Genomic DNA, 18,783 nt, shown 5'->3' with positions numbered 1-18,783 from the left:
CCTGTTTGTAAAGAATTCCCATAGTACTTTAAATGTCTGATGGCTGACACTTAGCTTTGGAGAGATTAATGAAGCCAAGGTGAGATGGTGATAGAGTGAAATAGTAGCAAAAAGGCTAGGAAGGAGAAACAAGTACAAAAGCCACACCCAACAAGCAAACAAATAGTAATAATAAAAAAAAAAAAAAAAAAAAAAAAAAACCAAAACAACAAAAACACCCAAAACAGACTAACAAAAAACCAACCCCAACCTGCTGCTGCTTCCCTAAATTAAAATAAAAAATCTTAAATATTGATATTTTCTCAGTAAGAGAAAGGTTATTTTTAAGGTTATTTTATTTACATTTGTTTGTATTACTACATATTTATTACATTATTTATCTATATGAAATAGGTAAATCTTTGAATCACATCAAAAAGTTACGAGAAAGGAGGATGACAAAAACTGATTAGAATAATTTTCTGTATTTTGGAGGCAACCTATTTCTCTACACTGCACTGGGAAATCCATCCCACACATCAACCTCCCAGCTGAGCACAATACAAGCAGCTCTTGGGAGGCAATGAAAATTTCCAGTGCCTGACAATTTTTATGAGCTGGGATTTGGTGGATGCCCTTTAGCAAAAAGCTGTGGCTTCCCTTGAAGAAAACATTTCTATTCTATTGCTACCCTGTCAGTCCTTACCAGATACTCCCTTTGTTTAAAGGCTTGTCAAAACTTATGATGGAATCAAACTTTTTTTCTACAACTGTAATATTCAAGGCATCTTATACAGATAGAACTAAGTGCCTGCTTTAAACCACAATCCAGATAAATTAAATTGAAAAAACTTTCATAAGAATGTATTTATACCTGATATTTTGAGTACTTGCTTTATGTTTCACACAAAAGACAAAAATTCTGAATTCTGGAAATCTTTTCTCAAAAAGCCTTTTCGATATATATTGCCTCCAACATCCCAGTTCTTGTACATGAAAAAAGGACATTAATATGAATGAGAGTGATTTGTATGGCAAGGAGACTCTCAGAATCAAGATGCATTAAAAGGTTCTTAGAGGAGGATTTCAGATAGAGGGAAAAAATCATGGAATTATTCAGTGAGTATGCATTTGACTAGTCTATCCTAATATAAAGTATACAGTAAGTAGTTTCTGACTCTTAATGTAATATTCTAAATCAGTGGCTGTTGGACCAAGTAGTGAGTGTCTCTTTCGAATCATCTGTACCTGAAAATATGTGAGTTAAAACTGATAAGTGGGTTTTTTTTCTTATATATTCATACTGTTATATGTGTGTGTGTGTGTATATATATGTATAGATATGTATAGATTCACTTCAAATTTTATAGATTAAAATATATCTAGCCAAAAAATTCACATATCATTACTGAGGAGAATGGCTAGCTAAGCTTCAGATGAATGTATAAGGTTCTGTCTGGGAAGACTGAATCCATTAGTGAGCTGAACTAATAGGTCAAGAAAAGTAATAGCCAAATAAATATTTTATTAGCATTTCGTGAAACTTGCTAATGGTTAAGGCTACTAATCCTATGCTAGTGGGAATCTTTATTCAATATCAGGTCATTATTCAACACATATTGTCTCCCATTTCATACAAAGTGACTTTCTGAGCACGACTGGAGAAAGGTATTTTCACATTAATTGAATACTCTAGGATACAGTGGATGAAATCTGCTGCTGTTCTAACTGTTTTGCTGGTTAAATATTTGGGACAATCAAACAGAGCTGTATGAAGATATATTAAAAAAAAGTCACTTTTATTTGCAATAAATTTTCACAACTGAACTTTCTCTTGAAACTGTAAGTTATGAAAAGGCTGGTGTAAGGCAATAGGAATACTCCTTAGCTCAGGATCTCATTTTCCACAAGCACAGTGTGGAGACTCAGCCCTTCAAGCACCTCCAGCCAGTTAAGGAGAGGAGTTGTTTGTGAATGCCAGCATGGATGTGGGATTAGCATGGATGTGGATTGTGTGTCCCTACCCTCATCATTTGTAAATCCAAGTTTTACCATTTACTTTTTGTCTTTCCCTTGGAGTCAAGTCTGCCCCCATGAGAAACTGTGGAGATGGGAGTTGCCAAGTGCCCCATATGAAGCTGGGGGTCACAAGAGGCAGCCACAGCACATCCTGCTGACCAGTGCTCTGGGCACACACATTTCTCAGAAACTGTTTAACTAGGACAGACCCTGATGGATCAAGCAGCAGAAGCAGCTTCTCAGTGTTCAGGGCACACTGGAAATTATCCTGTTGATGCAGCTGTCTCACACTGGTGCTAAAAACCAGAAAACACAGAGCTCAGTGGGCAGCTCATGACAACTGCCTGTCTTCCCTTTCTCTTTTAATTTTATAAATTTTATTCCTGTTGTTTCCATGGCAAGCCTACTCTACACTCTTTTTCCTGCCTGTGTATATATATAAATATATATACATAAATACCTCAGATGGTATTTATTCTGTCAAAACCACCATTAACACAAATGGAATATTTTTAGATTAAGAAACCACTGAACATCAGAAAAATGCATGAGATCTGTTGCAGTGCTGATGCAACATTTTGATTCAGTACCAGTAAAGCAACCCAAATGAATCTGAGATTTCTATCATCCTTTATGCTTTTCTAACCTCAGTTTCATCCCTTATCCTTAGCATTTTAAAAAAGAGAAAAAAATGCAAAAACTTTCATGTTTGAAGACAGGACTTTTTATGATTCAGTAGTCACTGAGGTTAGACTATAACACTGATGTACTGACCAAGGGAGCACTCCTTTCTCAAGACACTAAATAAATTTTACTAATTTATGTTAATATTTGAGCAGGGAAAATACTTAATGATTCTCTCTTATCTAGTCCAGATGGATTGATTTCCTTTCCTAGGAGTGCAGTTTATGAAAATATTGTCTAAGCTAACTGAGAGAGTGCTAGAAGAACATAAACTGTATGATTCTTATGTATAATTTAAAAAGCAATTTCAAGGCTCCAGTTCTATAGCTGTTCAACATATAAAATTCTCACTCAGCTCTGCAGTTGGAGGAGATTCAATAGAAGTGATTTTACAATTGATTTCAGTAGGTGTTTTGACTACAAGGGAAGAACAAAATTGGCCAACAATATTTGTAAAGTGATTTTGGATTCTTGGGAGTGAAGGCACTACAGTGTAAATTGTTATCATTTTTATGAGCTGGAGCACTCATCCTATCTGAAATTCTCTAAGAAATTCCTGAGTTTTAAAGAATTTGCATCCATAGTCCCACTCTTTGCTTCCCCTCTTAAGAATGAGCACCCATATGAACAGGAATGCCATGGCTGTAGAACTGACACTGTATATAATGAGAAGTAGTACATGTCAGTAATAGAGCAGAAGAGGTTTCAGGGCAAATTCCTTCTTGCCTTGCTTTTAACCTCAGGATTTTTGCATTCCAATCATACACAGTGGTGACAGCTTCTCTCTGGGACTATTCCATAGACTGAGTTTTAGGTATTTTCCAAAATTATAGGGGATTTATGGTCAAAATCCTGCAGAAACAGGGTTTGTAACCTGTAGCTGTAGTAAATTAAACCAAGGTCTGTTCCCTGGCTCGGAAGCCAGCTGGCATGATCTGCCCACATCTATGCTGTTAAACTCTCTTTCCAAAATAGAGTGTCTGAATCCAAACTGCCTATTGGGAATGATCTTTGGCCCATGTTAATTTCCAAATTGTTCCAGTGATTTTTTGGAAGAGTGCTAGCATTCACCAGCCAAAACCATGTCAGGGATTTTGTCTTCTAGCAATTTAACAATACAGACAGCTGAGTTCTAGTGCCTGGACTATGTGCTGAGTCTGCTTTAATTTTTCAGTCTAGATGGGCTTTCTATCTATTCCTGGTGCTTTCTATTTCCCAAGCACATACTCTACCTACAGGATAACCTATCAATGGAAAGTGTTTGTGATATATCATTAGAATAAAACTATTAACTCCTTGAGCCCTTGAGTGGACAGAGGCATTTAATGTGAAATCCTGAGCTGGATGCTGGGGACACCAAACATCCCATTTTTCAGTGAAGCTGTAGGCAGCTCCTCACCCAGCACAATCCTTCTTAAAAGGATTTGAGTGAAGTTTTTCCTACATTGTTCCTTAACTTTGCATGACTGATACAGTAGCTTTAGTAATATTTGCTGTAATACCTATCAATAAGTATATCTGTTCATCTATGTAATAAAAGATACATGCTCTGGAAAAAGCTAGTGGGAGAACATGTGTGCAAGAGATTGATACAGGGAAAGCAAAGATAAATATTTTTGAAAAACTACTGCAATAGTTGCTCAAATGTCTTTAGCGTTATTGTAAATATTTTTCATTTGTATGTGACTCTGTATATATTTTTGCTTGTCTTCCAAATGCAAAATACATTTGTGGAAATGTGATATTTTACATCTGACTGACTAATATAGTGGAAATATACAAAAAAATATCTACTCACAGAAAGTTCCTCTTTGGGGCTGGAAAAATCTCAGGTCATCACAGCTACTTCAGGATTCACATTTCAAACAGACAATTATCTGGAGGAGGTGGTGATGGTATTTTTGCTGTTATTTTCCCTTTTACATACATTAACACTCCAATGTTCTGTTTGTGGAGCAATTCACTTCAACTTCAGGCAAATGAGGATGGATATCTTTAGCAATTTCTCTAGGTGGTTTTCAAAAGTCTAGTTGAATTCAATGAATCTTTTGCAACACTATTGGCCTTGATAACCCACAATTGACCACAAATAGCTGAGGAAAACTGTTTTCAAGTTATGGCTGCCCATAGCCCAGAAAAGAGGTAGAAGTCAAAGTTTCCAAGGGCAAAAAGAGGTGGGCACTTCTCACAAATTTGTTACCCTTTTTCTACTCTTGAAAACAAGTGCTACTGTCAGAGGAGCAGTTTGCTTCTGATTCCTGAAGAGTATGAGCACTAAAACTCAAAGAATAAGGTGAAGGAAATTAGGTGAATGAAAAGCAGGCTTTAAAGAGATTTAGGGAATATTATTACAATAAGATTATGCAAGAGGAAGTTTGATCAAGTAAAGGCTAGGCTCAAGTCTAAGCTACTTTACTGGCAAAATCAAAGTTCTCATAATACTGACTTGAGAAAGCAATCTCAAGATTAATTTGTTGAATATTTATTTATGTATATTTGGTGCCTTAGAGAAAGGAAAAAAACCAAAAAACCTAGGTGTACACATGAAATGCCAAAATGTCACATCAGTATCAAATTTAGCAGGAAAATTAAAACTGAAATCTAGATTTAGTTTTTCACTATGCCTTTCTCGGACTATCTTGTTCTCGTGTGCAGAAGAATCCTGCTTCATTCCCTGTACATTTCAGTATTTGTTAACCCTATTTTGAGAAAATATGACTGTATTTTAAAGCATATATGTGAGTTGATTTTACTTGAAGACGATAATCATCTTTAAATTAAATTTGCTGAGTGGTAGAAAAAACTTATTATAGATATGCAAAAATCAGAGTAATGCCAATAAATGTAGTGTGGGATTTCAAGGGAAAGGACCAAGATCCTTTTACTCTGACTGTCATGGGAATTATTTCTGGAGATGGAGATATTTGTTGAGAGTGGTTTGCTTGTTTGGTTTTGCTATACATTTGGGTGGGGGGGTTTGGGGCATTTTTTACTGTTCTATCAAAATATTAATAGGCTATAAAAAGATTGTCTTAAAACTTATAAAACTCCAGGGACAACACTTTAAGTCCAATAGATGAAAATGGCATTAAATTCTCAAGGACTTAAAGTTATAGATTTTAATGGACATTACATTTTAACCATTTAGTGGGGTGCAGGCAGCAAGAAATTTTAATGAAAATCCAGATTATATGTGCCTGTGCTAAGTCTATAATGGTGCAAATGTGTGTAGGTATCTGTATGGATCTGTTACCTACAGTCCATGTTTTCACACATTTCTTCTAGGGTTAGGTCTAACACACAAATTTAAGAATATAATATTCAAACTGAAATGTCAAGTATTTTTTTCCCCAAACATGTGCTTCTATCCCATCTTCCATTAAAAACGGACCCAGCACCCAGGCTGCACAATACCTCCACAGTGATAGTTTTAAGATGTGATAACTTGAGTTTTACCAATCCAAGAATCCTTTCAAACACTAGATATGGAAAATTCCCAAAGTGTCATGCAGAAATTCCTTCTGGCATTAAGACCTGACACAGAACTGAAGCTTGACTTTCCAAAGCAGTAATAACTGTTCTCACTCAGCAGGAACCAAAGAGAAGACTTCAGCTGGACACATTTGGAGGTGAGCTTAGTCTCTTCCAGAAGATTTCTAGTTTGTCTTTGATTAACTGTTATAGGACTTTAATTAAAAAAAAACAAAAAAAACCCCAACAAAACAAACAAAAAAAACCCAACAAAAACCCCCAGCTCTATAGGAATTATACAAACAACCTCCACCTCCCAACCCCTGAACAAAAAAAACCCACAAAGTATCATAGAATACTCTCAGCACATTGTTGCAATACCTCCAAAAATACCTTAAAAGTGCTTTTGAAACTTGTTTGATATGTACAGAAAGGATAGGGGTATGGTGGCTGCATATAAAGATTTTATTTAATTAATTTACAATGATCATCTTAAACTTCCTATGTTTACTATGACATGTCACATTCAAACTGTTATTTCACATCAGTTACACATCTCCATTCACACAAAAATATACTACTACAACAGACCCCTGAAATTATATAGATTGCTTTCAGCGTTCTCAATAGGTCTGATAAGTTAAACAGAAATCATTTGTCATCCAAAAATTGTTTTTTGAAGCAATGAGCTATTCAGCTAGCTGTTGGGATAAGGAAAGAACTGGAAAAATGGGAAAAGCTGTGCTCAACAGTCAGACAAAATTATCTGCAACTTTTTCACTTAGTAAGTTGACTCTCCCTAGGTGAAAATGTTTCTACCAGCTACAGCTGAAGTTGATTAGAATTTTTCTATTATTTCCTGGGTATTAAGGGTAACCAACAACCCTCCCCCTCCCCAGCAGAAGGGAAGGTCATTTGATATTTTCAACCCTGTGTAAGCTTGCAGAAGTACAGAAATTAAACACAATTGAGAGATGTGTCTTGTATATTTCCTGGGATATGGGAATATGCCTACTGGCAGGAGCTCTAGAAGGTTAATTTCTGCAATAGATGGCTTGTATTAATTACAAATTTTGAATTTGTAACAATATAACTCCATCATTTCTATAAAACAATATTTAATATACAACAAACTTTCACCACATAAACACATTAAAAACACCTTTTTATAGTTTCAAGAATTGATTACAGGTTTCTCATAAAAACATTTTCAGAACTAGAATCTTAATACAGAATGATTTTTTTCTATGCCAAAATACATTTAGATGGTAAATTGTTTGTAGAAAAAGATACAGAGAGAAATGGGGTTTGCTGGCATGTAATCCATTTTATTTCATTCTTTCATGGTCAACTTTAAAGCAAAGTTAAAAGTGTTTGTCATAAAATATTTCATTGTTTAATCCAGAGTCTTAACCAGAAAAGAAGAAGGAAGCTAATTGACTTATTCTGTGTTTCAGTGTCTCTCAGGTGTGCCCAGAACAGCATTTAGTACACACTACCTGGACTATAACTACCTGTCAAGGCTTTTTTTGAAAGATATAACATTCCCATTAACTTTCAGCTTTAGGTGCCCACAGAATGAGGTGTGGATTCACTGCAATAGCTGAATTGCATTTACCAAATGCAACACCAGAAAAAGAAAAATCCACATAAAACCACATAGGAAGATTGATCACACATTTTTATTAGAGTCTTTTGAACAATTGCATTATGTTGTTCCTTTATTTAAAAACTCTTGCAAAAAAAGACATTGGAGTGGACTGGTTTCAACCCTGAGCATTAACACTGCATATCAAGTACTGTAGTAAAGAAGCTGGTTAAGTTTGTAGCACTAGCACAAGTCACTGATATTAATCCTCTAGGTGATCAGGTTTTTACAAAAAAAATACATAGTTTTCAATAAATAATGCTTAATTTTACAACTTTGATACAGCAATGTCATACACTGTTTTGACACATACTAAACTCTGCATGCTATATAGTCTACTAGAAGACAAAACTTCGCCATGCATTTTCTTTTTCTAGTGCTAGAAAACACTTTGTCCTCCAGTGCATTGCCTCAAGCAGCCTTACCATCTTCCTTCTCTCACAGCAATAGGCCGTGCACTGGCATGCAAAAACCTCAAGAAAAGGTTTCCCCCCCACCATCACTCAGACTTCTAAACAAAAGTACTTTTCAGCTTTTCCCCCCAAGACCTGGAGTGGCTATGAAAACTAATTTCATGTGGCCTTGAAAAGTCTTTGAAATTACATATTTTAAAAGTGTCATGCTTGAAAAACTGCTCTAAAACATTCAATTTCCCCCACCTGTGGCCATCATGCAACATCATTGAAATGTTGTAACCATCAAAAGTCCCACATTGGAAAACAGGCCTCCATTTTAAAACAGCCCACCAAAAAATAAAAGGAAATAAGAAAAAAAAGTATCACAGCATTTATGTAAAGACTCCAAAACGCCAACATATGTACAAGAGCAAAACCAGATACAAATAGTAAATGAACTAACAATGGCATATAACTCTTCTCCCTGGCTTTGCCAGGAGTTGAGGCAAGTTGGTTTTGGAGATAAGCAGGACGATGGAAACGAAAACAAATTGTGACAATGGGAGTTCCCGGATTAATCATTATTACTTGATCAAATTTCTTCAAGCAGTAAATCCATGTCTTGATTTTACTGGAAGTGTGAATTACCAAAATCTAAATCATTATTCAATAATTCTAAATCAAACCTGCTTCTGAACTTTCACAAGTCTTAGAATTTTGGCACCCTTGCACTTTTTCATCCCGCAAGATTGCACTTCACAGAAAATCCAGATGTAACTAACCACAAAAGAAGAAATTTGATTAATTAATAAGGATTGAAACCTCCATTCTCACACTTCCAGGTTGTTGTTCATCATTGAAAACCATTCACCCCTTCTTATCCATATTGCTTTAGGGGTTTCCTTGTATCTACAGAAGTCATTCCTTTTAAATTGCTGTCAATCACAATTTTTCTAAGAGTTTTTAAAATATTCCTATCTTTGCACTGGCATAAGTATTGGGTTTTCTAAGAGAATCTCACCCCAAAGAAGGTATTACTTTTATACATGAAATATTACGAACTTTTGCTTCCCTTTTTGTAAGTCATTCTACATTTTCTGCACATTTGTGCTTTATATTGAATATAAAAATAGGTCTTTAAAACTCTATTTACTTTAAACTCACTAAAAAACTACTTGCTTGTGAAATTCTCTTACAAATTCACTGCATCCATGTAGAGAAGATAAAACTAATTAGGCAGTTAATTGGTATAGGTAGTGTGCAAAAAAATTAAAAACAAAAACAATCACAGCCTTGGATGTGAGTGAGGGAAAGGAAATTGATCAAAGAAATACAACTGTATATAGTAGGGGAAATGTAAGGCAACTCATTGTGTTAAGTTTCTGCTGTTTATTTTTTCCTGGCCATTCTTACAAATGGAGGTTAGGAGGAGCTAAGACACCTATCCTGCCAGCAGCCCTTGAGGCAAAAACTCCCATTATGCTCAATGAGAATTTTTTTTTTTTTTTTTAACCAGAGCAGGTTTAAGGCCTTACTAGGCAACAATTGTGAAGATGTAAAACAGAATTCATGAACTGTTTTGATTATCGAACACCTAAAACTTATATGGCCCTGACTTTGACCCCACACCAGTTTTCCCCTGGTGTAACAACAGAGTTGCACTTTCCTCAAAAAAGGCAGTGAAGGACCATACTGCACGCATGCAAATCACATTCAATAGACTTGAAATTTCATCTGAATGTCAGTGAATGCCTAAAGAGCATGTAGCACTTAAAGGACGCTTGGAATGAGCCTTTCTACCACATTTGTAAAAGACTGCACTTAAAGAAAATATTTCTTAATTGTAGTTCTTTTAAAAGGAAGGGAAAAGACAGAGTAAAAACATCAGAAGGCAAAAAAAGTTTGCCAAAAATGCTCACTTTAAAGGTAGAAAGAATCAGCATGTTTGATTAGGTTTTACATTGAGCTGACATCCTCAGTGTTAGTAAGGAAACTCTTTCAGCATAGAAAAGCTCACTTTTCTTCCTCCTATCACTGAGCCCTATTACACGTAGAGGAGAATTGAACAGAGACAAATGCAAGGAATGGGGGAGAAAGGCCACGGGAGACACCAGGCCTGCAACAGGACTGCTCTAGCATGTCAACAAAGGTTTCTATGTACACCAAAAACAAAGGAAAGACAAACAGAAGGTATGAATATTATTAATGACAAAGTAAAAAGAGTAGCTTAGCAGATGCTATTTTTCATGAGTAGAAGATTGTTTTTTACTCTCACTAAGATCAGTAGGAGCTTAGGCATTCAACAGCATCAAACTTCAGCCTTAAATATGCAGTGGCTTAAACAGAGCACTACCTAATTTTTCCTTAAACAATATGAAATAATAAACTCTAAAATAAAAGTAGCTCAAGTGTTTGGCCAAAAAAAAAAAATGTTTCCCTGCACCATATACTTTCACTCAAAATATTCCTCTGATATAGTCAGTATAATTCCCATTTAGAAGAAAGAAAATATATACTTCTGAGTGGGCATTATATTCTTTGACTAAAGTAGACCTGTTGCTCTTTTAAAAAAATGCCTGACTGCTCTTTAACTGGATTTAAATCAGCTATCCTTGAGTAATATTTTAAATGGTAATTTTAAAAACAGCTTCCAAAAATATATGCAAGTCAAAACTTTCATAGGCTGAGACACAGACATTATTACAATGCAAACTAAATGCAGCCTGTACTTGACCATAATCATTCATAACTCATTGAACATCTGTAAAGTACAAATGTTTAATGACACTGCCTATTATCACTTTAATAAACAAGGATGCATATCAGAAGAAAGGGACTGAAAGAACAAGTCACCCTACCCTCATGATAGCTTGAAGAATTACTAAGAGAATTTTGGCTCAGTTTTAAGACTTAGAACCTGATCAACTTACTCCATCACCCTAGCCCAAAACGGGATTTTTGATAGCAGGATAGTGAATAGCTAGGCTAGAGCACTTCAGTGTATCTATTTTCTTTCAGTCTTTTGCCTTAGAAGAGATAAATGTCATTTGTTTTCAATCTGATTTCTAAGTTATTACATGGAGAACACACTAATCATTCGAGACCAAAAACTGAAAATTCAAGAAACTCTGTTTTATTGAGGACTATCCATTGCCAAGGATATCTTGTATATTGTAATTAAATTTGTTTTAAAACACAGTTTCTCATAAAGAATTATCACAATGCAAGACATAAATTTGAGTTCCCAGATATGCTATATCTCTTTTCTGATAGCAAAGATTTAGGCCAAACAACTTTTATTTAGAATCATGAGTGTTTTATTATTATTAGAAAGAGATCAGATTATATTAATCATTTTACTACCAGTTTAACTAACCTAAAGTAAGATATCTCACCACTTAAATGCCTAAGAGTTGTCTTTGATTAAACATAACATGCATGCAGGTTTTAATGTTATGTTTTATTATGCCTTACAAATGCGTATGCAGGATTTTCATTTCAGCAAGTCTGAAAGCCTGTAGCAGTGGTTGCCACCAAAACACCAGCACAGTGAATTGTCCCTGTAAACAGCTGGATCATTAATTAACGGAGAAAAAAAAAAAAGTAGTAATAATTTACCAATGCCTATCAGATAAAAAAGTAAACTTCTTGAGAAATAAACTTCCACCTCGTGAGTCTGTTTATTGCCATCAGCAGCTATTTCAGAGCACGCAACTGAAATCCGATGGCTACTAAAGTCCAAAAAAAAAAAAAAAGAAAAAAAAAAAAAAAAAAAGCGCACACACTGACAAAGTCTGCTTACCTACTGCTGAAGCTCGTACCCCCTTCCCTGCCCTGCCCTGGCTGCCCGGAGCGGCGGGCGGCTCTCGGGAGAGCCCGGGGCCACCGCGGCGAGCCGAGCGCTGCCGGGGCGGCGGAGATGCGGCACCGCTACCCTCAGCATCTCCGCCTCGAGCCCGGCCCAGGGTATCCGACAGACACGGGAGAGGGGGAGGAAAAAGGCCGCGAGCACGACGAGGGGCGAGCAGCGCCCCGGCAGCGCTGGGAGCGGGCAGCGGCCCCGCCGCGCCCCCCGCCCCGAGAGCGGCACCCCCGGCACAGCCCCGGAGCGGGGAGACACAGCCCAAAACAGCCGGGACAGCCCCGGAGCGGGGAGACACAGCCCAAAACAGCCGGGACAGCCCCGGAGCGGGGAGACACAGCCCAAAACAGCCGGGACAGCCCCGGAGCGGGGAGACACAGCCCAAAACAGCCGGGACAGCCCCGGAGCGGGGAGACACAGCCCAAAACAGCCGGGCGAATCAGCCTGCCACCGCCCGGAGCAGCCCGCAGCGAGCAAACCCCGCGGAGCAAAGCCGGTGGGAAAAAAGCGGTGAGGAGGAAAAGAAAAAAAAAAAAAGGAAAAGAAGCAGTCCTGACTCTCCTCCCCCCCTAGCTCCGCTCATGCACAACAAACAGCCTACAGCTACCGCTCCTCCGCGGGCGAGGGTGACAACACGGCATCTCCAGCGTTACTGCTACAGACACTAATTGCGATACGAGTTTCTATCAGTTCCAGCTGATTTATTAAAATTGTAAAGATACAGACTTTCAGCATTAAAAAAAAAAAAAAAAAAAAAAAACAGGCTATGATGTTGACAGTGCACAAGTCTGCTTTTGCCATCATTTGCTACAAAATATGCAGATGGTCTGTACTTTAGATTATATTGCACAACATGAGAAACTTTTTAAACTATGTGCCTTTTTTCTTTTTTTTCTTTTTTTTTTGCTAAAATCGAGAATCCAGTTTCATACCTTCCATCTGGGGCCCCATCCACATATCACAGCGTATGAGATACATAAAATCCTACTATAGTACAGTACATATACAATCTTTTAAACTAAGATAACAGCTCTGAGGTCTATATCACCATTTTCAATAAATCTTTACCTACAAATATTGAACAAATCTGAACTATAGCTGTACAAAAAAAGTGTTTGTTTCTTTTTTTCTTTAAACCACAAGGCCTTTAGATGCAAGGATTATTTTTTAAAATTTTAATCCTTTTAAAACCAGGACGTAACGTACCAACAAACTTGCATGCTAAAAACAGAGAAAAACAAAGAAAATAAAAGGGAAGAAGTGCCTGAAAAGTCTTACTGAAAAAACACAGCAAGAATGTTCCCTTTTCACTGTACAAAAATACGCCTGAAAATATATTAATTTTTAAAAAAGACTGAGGTCTGTTATGTATCAAAAATGTTTCAATACCTTTTTGTACTGAGGTCTAGGCTGTCTGGTATTCAATCAAGGAGGTATAAGGGAACAAGTTACAAAAAAAAAAAAAAAGTTGGCAAGTAGAAATCACATTTGTAAAACCATAAACAATTTGATCTGAAAAGTAAACTCTGATCTTAAGTCAGTTCAGTTATTTGTAAGCGTTTGTACAGTCTGCATTTTTTCAAGCTCCCTGCAGCTTTGTTAAGAATCGGATGCATAGAAGACATCAGTTTTCTCCCTCCAAAAAAAGTTGCAATGGTCCCTTTCGGAAAAAAAAAAAAAAAAAAATCATAACAGTTCATTAAGATCTCTCACGGGAAAAAAAAATAAAAATCCACAAACCCCCTTGAGTAACAGTTGTGCTGCCAAAAGACTTCTTCGCAGACCATCTTCCAGACTTCAATCAGAGACCGACAAGCTTCAAACAGCGCCTTCTGTATCATTTTTCCCCCAGTCCCATTTGCCTTTGCTGTTGTTGTTGTGATCACCAAACATAATAAAAATTAAAAAACACAAAAATAAAAATTAAAAAAAAATAAAATCACAACTCCCGCGCTCGGAACTAACTTCGAGATTTTTTTTTTCTTTAAAGAAAACAAGACTTATTTTTTTAATCATTATCATCATCGCCGGCGTCGCACCGCTGCAGCTCCGCCGCTGTCGCCGCCCGCCCTGGCCGCCGCCCCCGCTCAGTACGTGAACACCAGGTCGGAGAAGTTCGCTTCCAGCCAGTCGCCCGCGATCATCTCGCTCAGCTCCGGGGTACAGTAGTCGGGGAATTCGAAGTGGGAGCCGAGGCTGCCCTCGCTGAAGGAGTCCAGGTCCTTGTCCACCAGCGAGAGGGAGAGGTTGCCGCCGGCGGCGCCCGCCCCCAGCTCGGCGGCGGCGTGGCCGTGCTGGGAGAAGTTGAGGCTGAGGTCGAAGAGCAGGTCGTCCGCCTCCTCGCTGCCGGCCGACGAGGTGGAGATGGAGCGGGAGGAGGCCGGGGAGAGGCCGGGCGGCTGCTGCGGCGGCGGCGGGCCCTGCTTGGTGATGTTCTTGAAGCTGTAGTAGAGTCTGCTGCCGCCGCCCGCCGCCGCGGCGCCGCCCCGCACCTCCTCGTACAGGCTGGCCCCCTCGGTGGACTCCGCCGAGGAGCTCAAGGTGGGGCTGGCCGGCACTTTGGCCACGTTGTACCGCCGCAGCTGCTGCGGCCCCGGCTCCTCGTCCTCGTCCTCCTCCTCCGCCTCCTGTTTGATCCGCAGCTGCAGCTCGTCCTCGTCCTCGTCGTCCTCCTCCTCCTCGTCCATGAAGACGCACTTGACCGTCTTGCTGCTCACTTTCAGGGTGCCGAAGACGTACTCGTCTCCCGCGTAGTCCCCGTGGTGGGCGGCTTTGGCTCCCGGCTTGGGGGGCGAGGAGCCGGAGGAGGCTTTCAGCTTGCTGCACTTCTTGCTGGAGCTCTTGGCGCTCTTGCTGCCGCCGCTGCTCGCGGGCGCGTTTTTCTCGGGACTTTGGCTGGCGTTGGGCTTGGCCGACGGGTCCATTTTGGGCTTTTTCCTGGGACGGTACTTGTAGTCGGGGTAATCAGCCATGTGCTTGAGCCGCAGCCTCTCCGCCTCCCGGATGAAAGGGATCTTCTCGCTGTCCTTCAGCATTTTCCACCGCTTGCCCAGGCGCTTGGAGATCTCCGCGTTGTGCATGTCCGGGGACTGCTCCATGATTTTTCTCCGCTCGATCTTGGACCACACCATGAAGGCGTTCATCGGTCTCTTTATGTGCCCCGACGCCGTTTTGCACCAGTCCGGGTCGCTCTCGTCTAAAGCGACGGGGCTGCAAGCCATGAACTCGCCCTCCTCGGTGTCCATCGCTTCCCGGGGCAGGTTGCTCTCCGCCTCCGTACTCTCCGCCTGCTGCACCATGGTGGGCTCTCGCCGAGGCGCCGCTCCCCTCCGAGCCAACAAAGCCGCTCCGCCGCCGCCCCCTCGCAGCGCCGCACCTTGCCCCTGCTGCGAGCCGCGCCGAGCCGCTGGGAGCGCCGCGCGGTGAGGCGGGGCCGGGCCGGCGGGCGCCGTTCGCTGCCTGCGGTGCCGCCCGCTCCCCGCGCTGGGCCGGGCCGGGCCGGGTCGGGCGCGGCTGGGCTGGTGCGCTGGGCGCGCGCTGTGCCCGTCCCCGGCCTCGCGCCGCCGCCCGCCCTGCGCGCGCTGCCCGTCCTGCGAAACTCCCGGCTCCGCGCCGCGCGCGTTATCAGCGCCTGATATGGGTGACATCACTGCCGCCGCCGGCCAATGGCGCCGCTCGGCGCCGCCCGCCGCCACGCCCACCGCTCCGCGCGCTGACACACCCCCGCGCCGTGCGGGGGGCGGCCGCGGCGGGAGGCGCCGCCGGCGCTGCCCGGCTCTCGGCCGGTCTGTCCGCCCGGGGGTCGGCAGTGCCGCCCTGAGGGGCTTCGCCCGCCGCGCCCCGCCCCGCCGCCGGGCGCGTAGCGGTGCGGTGCGGTTCGGAGCGGGACGCGGCGGGGCGGCGGCGGCTCCCCCGTGTCTCGCTCCCTCGGTAGGCCGCCGAGGCTCGGGGCGGACGGCAGGGGGCGCTGGCGCTCCGCGGCCGCCTCGGCTCCTGCGGCGGCACCGCCGGGACCGGACCCGCCCCGCCGCGGGCTGCGGGCGGATCGCCGCGGGCACGGCGGGCTCCGCGCGTGGCCTCCTTCCCTCCGCCCGCATCCCCGCAGGAGCGCTCCGGGCCCTCGGCTCCCTGTCCTCCCAGCGCTTCTTTCGGTGTCTGGCCGGTGGAGAGCGGGGCGGGGGGAGCGCAGGTGGAGCCTGGTGCGCTCCCGGCTCCCTGCGGATGCGGACGGTGCCTCGGCATCTCCGGGCTGCTGCCGGCGGTGCCCGGGCACGGGGGGTGCCCCTGTCCCCCCGGCTGTGTGCTGAGAATCCGCACCCTCCTGGAGGCACTTACCGCGTGCTGCAGGCAGAGGATAAGACGCCTTCCCATCTCTAAATTTCACAGCGTGAAAATAGCCAGGAAGCATCAAACACTGCTTTATGTTTGTTTGTTTGTGTGTTTGTTTTCTCAGAAGCATCAGGTTATTCAGGACGCTGTAGCGGATCCACCTATCTGGATAATCAATCCCATGTTTGATTTTATTTTCTGAAATCCAAAGGTGACAGTGTGCTATGCACCTGTGGTCATTTTAATTGCAAAATGTGTGCTGGAGATGAGTTCACATACTGTTTTGTGGGTTCTTTTGTGCTTTTCCAGCTACCGTTTGCAGTTATTAGAAAAAGTTTAGTAAGTTTTGTGATGGTTGCTGGCTGTGTATGAGCATAATGGCAATGAGAGCAATGAGCATAGCCTCTCCTCTGCCAGAGCACATCCTATGAACTGGTGCTAATGGAGCAGTAGGTCCCCCCTGGTGCATCATCCTCCAATTATCCCAGACTACAGTAAAATTACTGTGTTTGGATGACGTGACTCTGATATCATAGGACTGCAGTGACTAGTGCTGTTACAGGAACAAAAACAAACAAACAAAAAAAAAACCAACCCAAAACGTCACACACCTCTTTTAGCTGTGTGGGTAAGTTAGGACTGCCAGGTCTCAGCTGCATTTGTCAGGAGTCAAGTGGAGCTTGAAGGATACATTTGAGGCAGATACAAAGTGTTATGTCACTTCCCTTGCCTGACCCCAGTGGGGTGTACAGATGGGAAGGAAAAGGGCATAGCTGAAGAAGGTTCAGTTGCTTCATTGTAAAGATGGGTTTTGAAAAATAGTGCTGTGCCTCTCCAGGACTGCCCCCAACTGTGATTTCTGCTCTGAGGCTTGTTGCCACTTCTCTCTCTCTCTGACTGCACTTGGTGGTAGAATCTAGCTCAATAATAATGTCTATCCTTCAAGACACAGGAGATAAAATGGAAAATTTGACTGGCAGGTTTCTCAACCTGTCATAAAACTCTAAAATTTAGAGAAACCACATGAGAAGAGGATGCAGTACCTCTGGGAGGGAGTGCCTGAGTTCCTGTCGCAGCTGTGGTCAGCTGTGGTCTCTCTGGGGAGGGCTGTTGGCAGGGCTGGGCATTCCTTCCACCAGCACTCTGAGTTTGGCACTTCCTGCTCCATCCGGCTCAAAGCGAGGGTTTGCTCAAACTGGGCACACTGTGGAGCCTTCTGTGTCACCACGATTTAATGAAAATTGAGAGTAAGTTTCTTGTAGTGGTGATGTGTACAGGAGTCTCAGGAGTGTGTAGGTGCCTGACTGCCTCGGGGGAAGGCAGCTTTGATGCTGCTGGGACCTTTACTGGGATGACAGCAGAATACCAATGTCCCACCTAACCCTATTTCTTAGTATCCTTCTGTAAGTACCAGTATTCAGATACCTAATGAGAGATTCTGCAGTTTTTACATGAATTTTGAATTCAGATAGAAATAATGGTGTAATTTTGCGAAATGAAAAGTGTCAAAATGTTTTAATTTGTTTTTGGCATTTATGGGAGATTTCATTATGTCATGTATGTTGCATAAAATTCAAGCTGATGAAATGAGAACTGAATCTTTATTTCCTGTAAAGGGAATCAAATCAGTGAATTTTCAATAAGTACTGCTATTTTTTTTTTTTTTTAAATCATTTTACAAAAGCCATAAACTGCTTTGGAAAATTTTCACTCAATTGCAGTGGAAGCCATATAATCAGTATTGATAAGGTTGGAACTCCATACACCAGGGTGACAGATCTGACATTTAACAGAATAAGATCAGGAGAGATCATTTTTAATAAAGCTTTGATGTCATTTGAATCCACTATCATTACACCAGGCTTCTGGGATATTTCCACTCCTTCATGTGTGTCCCTGTGAAGATGTGCATTAATACTATGGGTATCACATAATTTTCATAAATCCCATTTTCTTATTTTTTTGTTAAATCTCGTTTTCTGAGTGTCTTGGCAACATTTCAATTTTTCCTCAAAACTGGTCTTTTAAGTATAAACTGCATTAAGTATAAACTGCTATTTTCTTGTGCTTGACCATGTTATGTTTTGGTTGTTTTTTTGTTGAATTTTAAGGGTAATGCTAGGGAGATAATGAAGCTGAAAACAGACTGACAAATAATAGCCACACTCTACTAAACAAACAAAATCTTAAGGATTTTAGAAATCTGATTAAACGGGTACATGGATAAGTAGATATTACTGTTAAATAATTTTATGTTCTAAAAGCAGTTCAATAATTGTATGTGTGCATGTATATTCCTATTAGAGTGCAGCAGTTAGAACTAACAGCCCACTACTCGTTCTTTTGAAATTCAAATGAATAATCATCTTCCCATTAACTAGGTCAATAGGAGGCTG

The 18,783-nt window shown here is 41.5% G+C and overlaps 1 protein-coding gene across 1 annotated transcript; it reads right to left on the bottom strand.

Annotated features, from left to right (window-relative positions):
* Positions 1 to 12,314: 12,314 nt before the first annotated feature.
* On the bottom strand, positions 12,315 to 15,656 carry SOX11 (SRY-box transcription factor 11). Its single transcript, XM_079298685.1, has one exon. It carries the CDS (start codon positions 15,355 to 15,357, stop codon positions 14,146 to 14,148), a length of 1,212 nt encoding a protein of 403 aa, XP_079154811.1. The 5' UTR covers positions 15,358 to 15,656; the 3' UTR covers positions 12,315 to 14,145.
* Between the last annotated feature and the right edge of the window lie 3,127 nt (positions 15,657 to 18,783).

Source organism: Erithacus rubecula, assembly GCF_903797595.1.
Source record: "Erithacus rubecula genome assembly, chromosome: 2".
NCBI lineage: Eukaryota > Metazoa > Chordata > Aves > Passeriformes > Muscicapidae > Erithacus > Erithacus rubecula.
Note: the sequence above shows the minus strand (reverse complement) of the source record. Positions and strands in the feature narration are given on the sequence as shown.

What these genes read in the sequence shown, in the direction of transcription:
- SOX11 (XM_079298685.1), bottom strand. Translation starts at nt 15,357, where the DNA reads ATGGTGCAGCAGGCGGAGAGTACGGAGGCGGAGAGCAACCTGCCCCGG.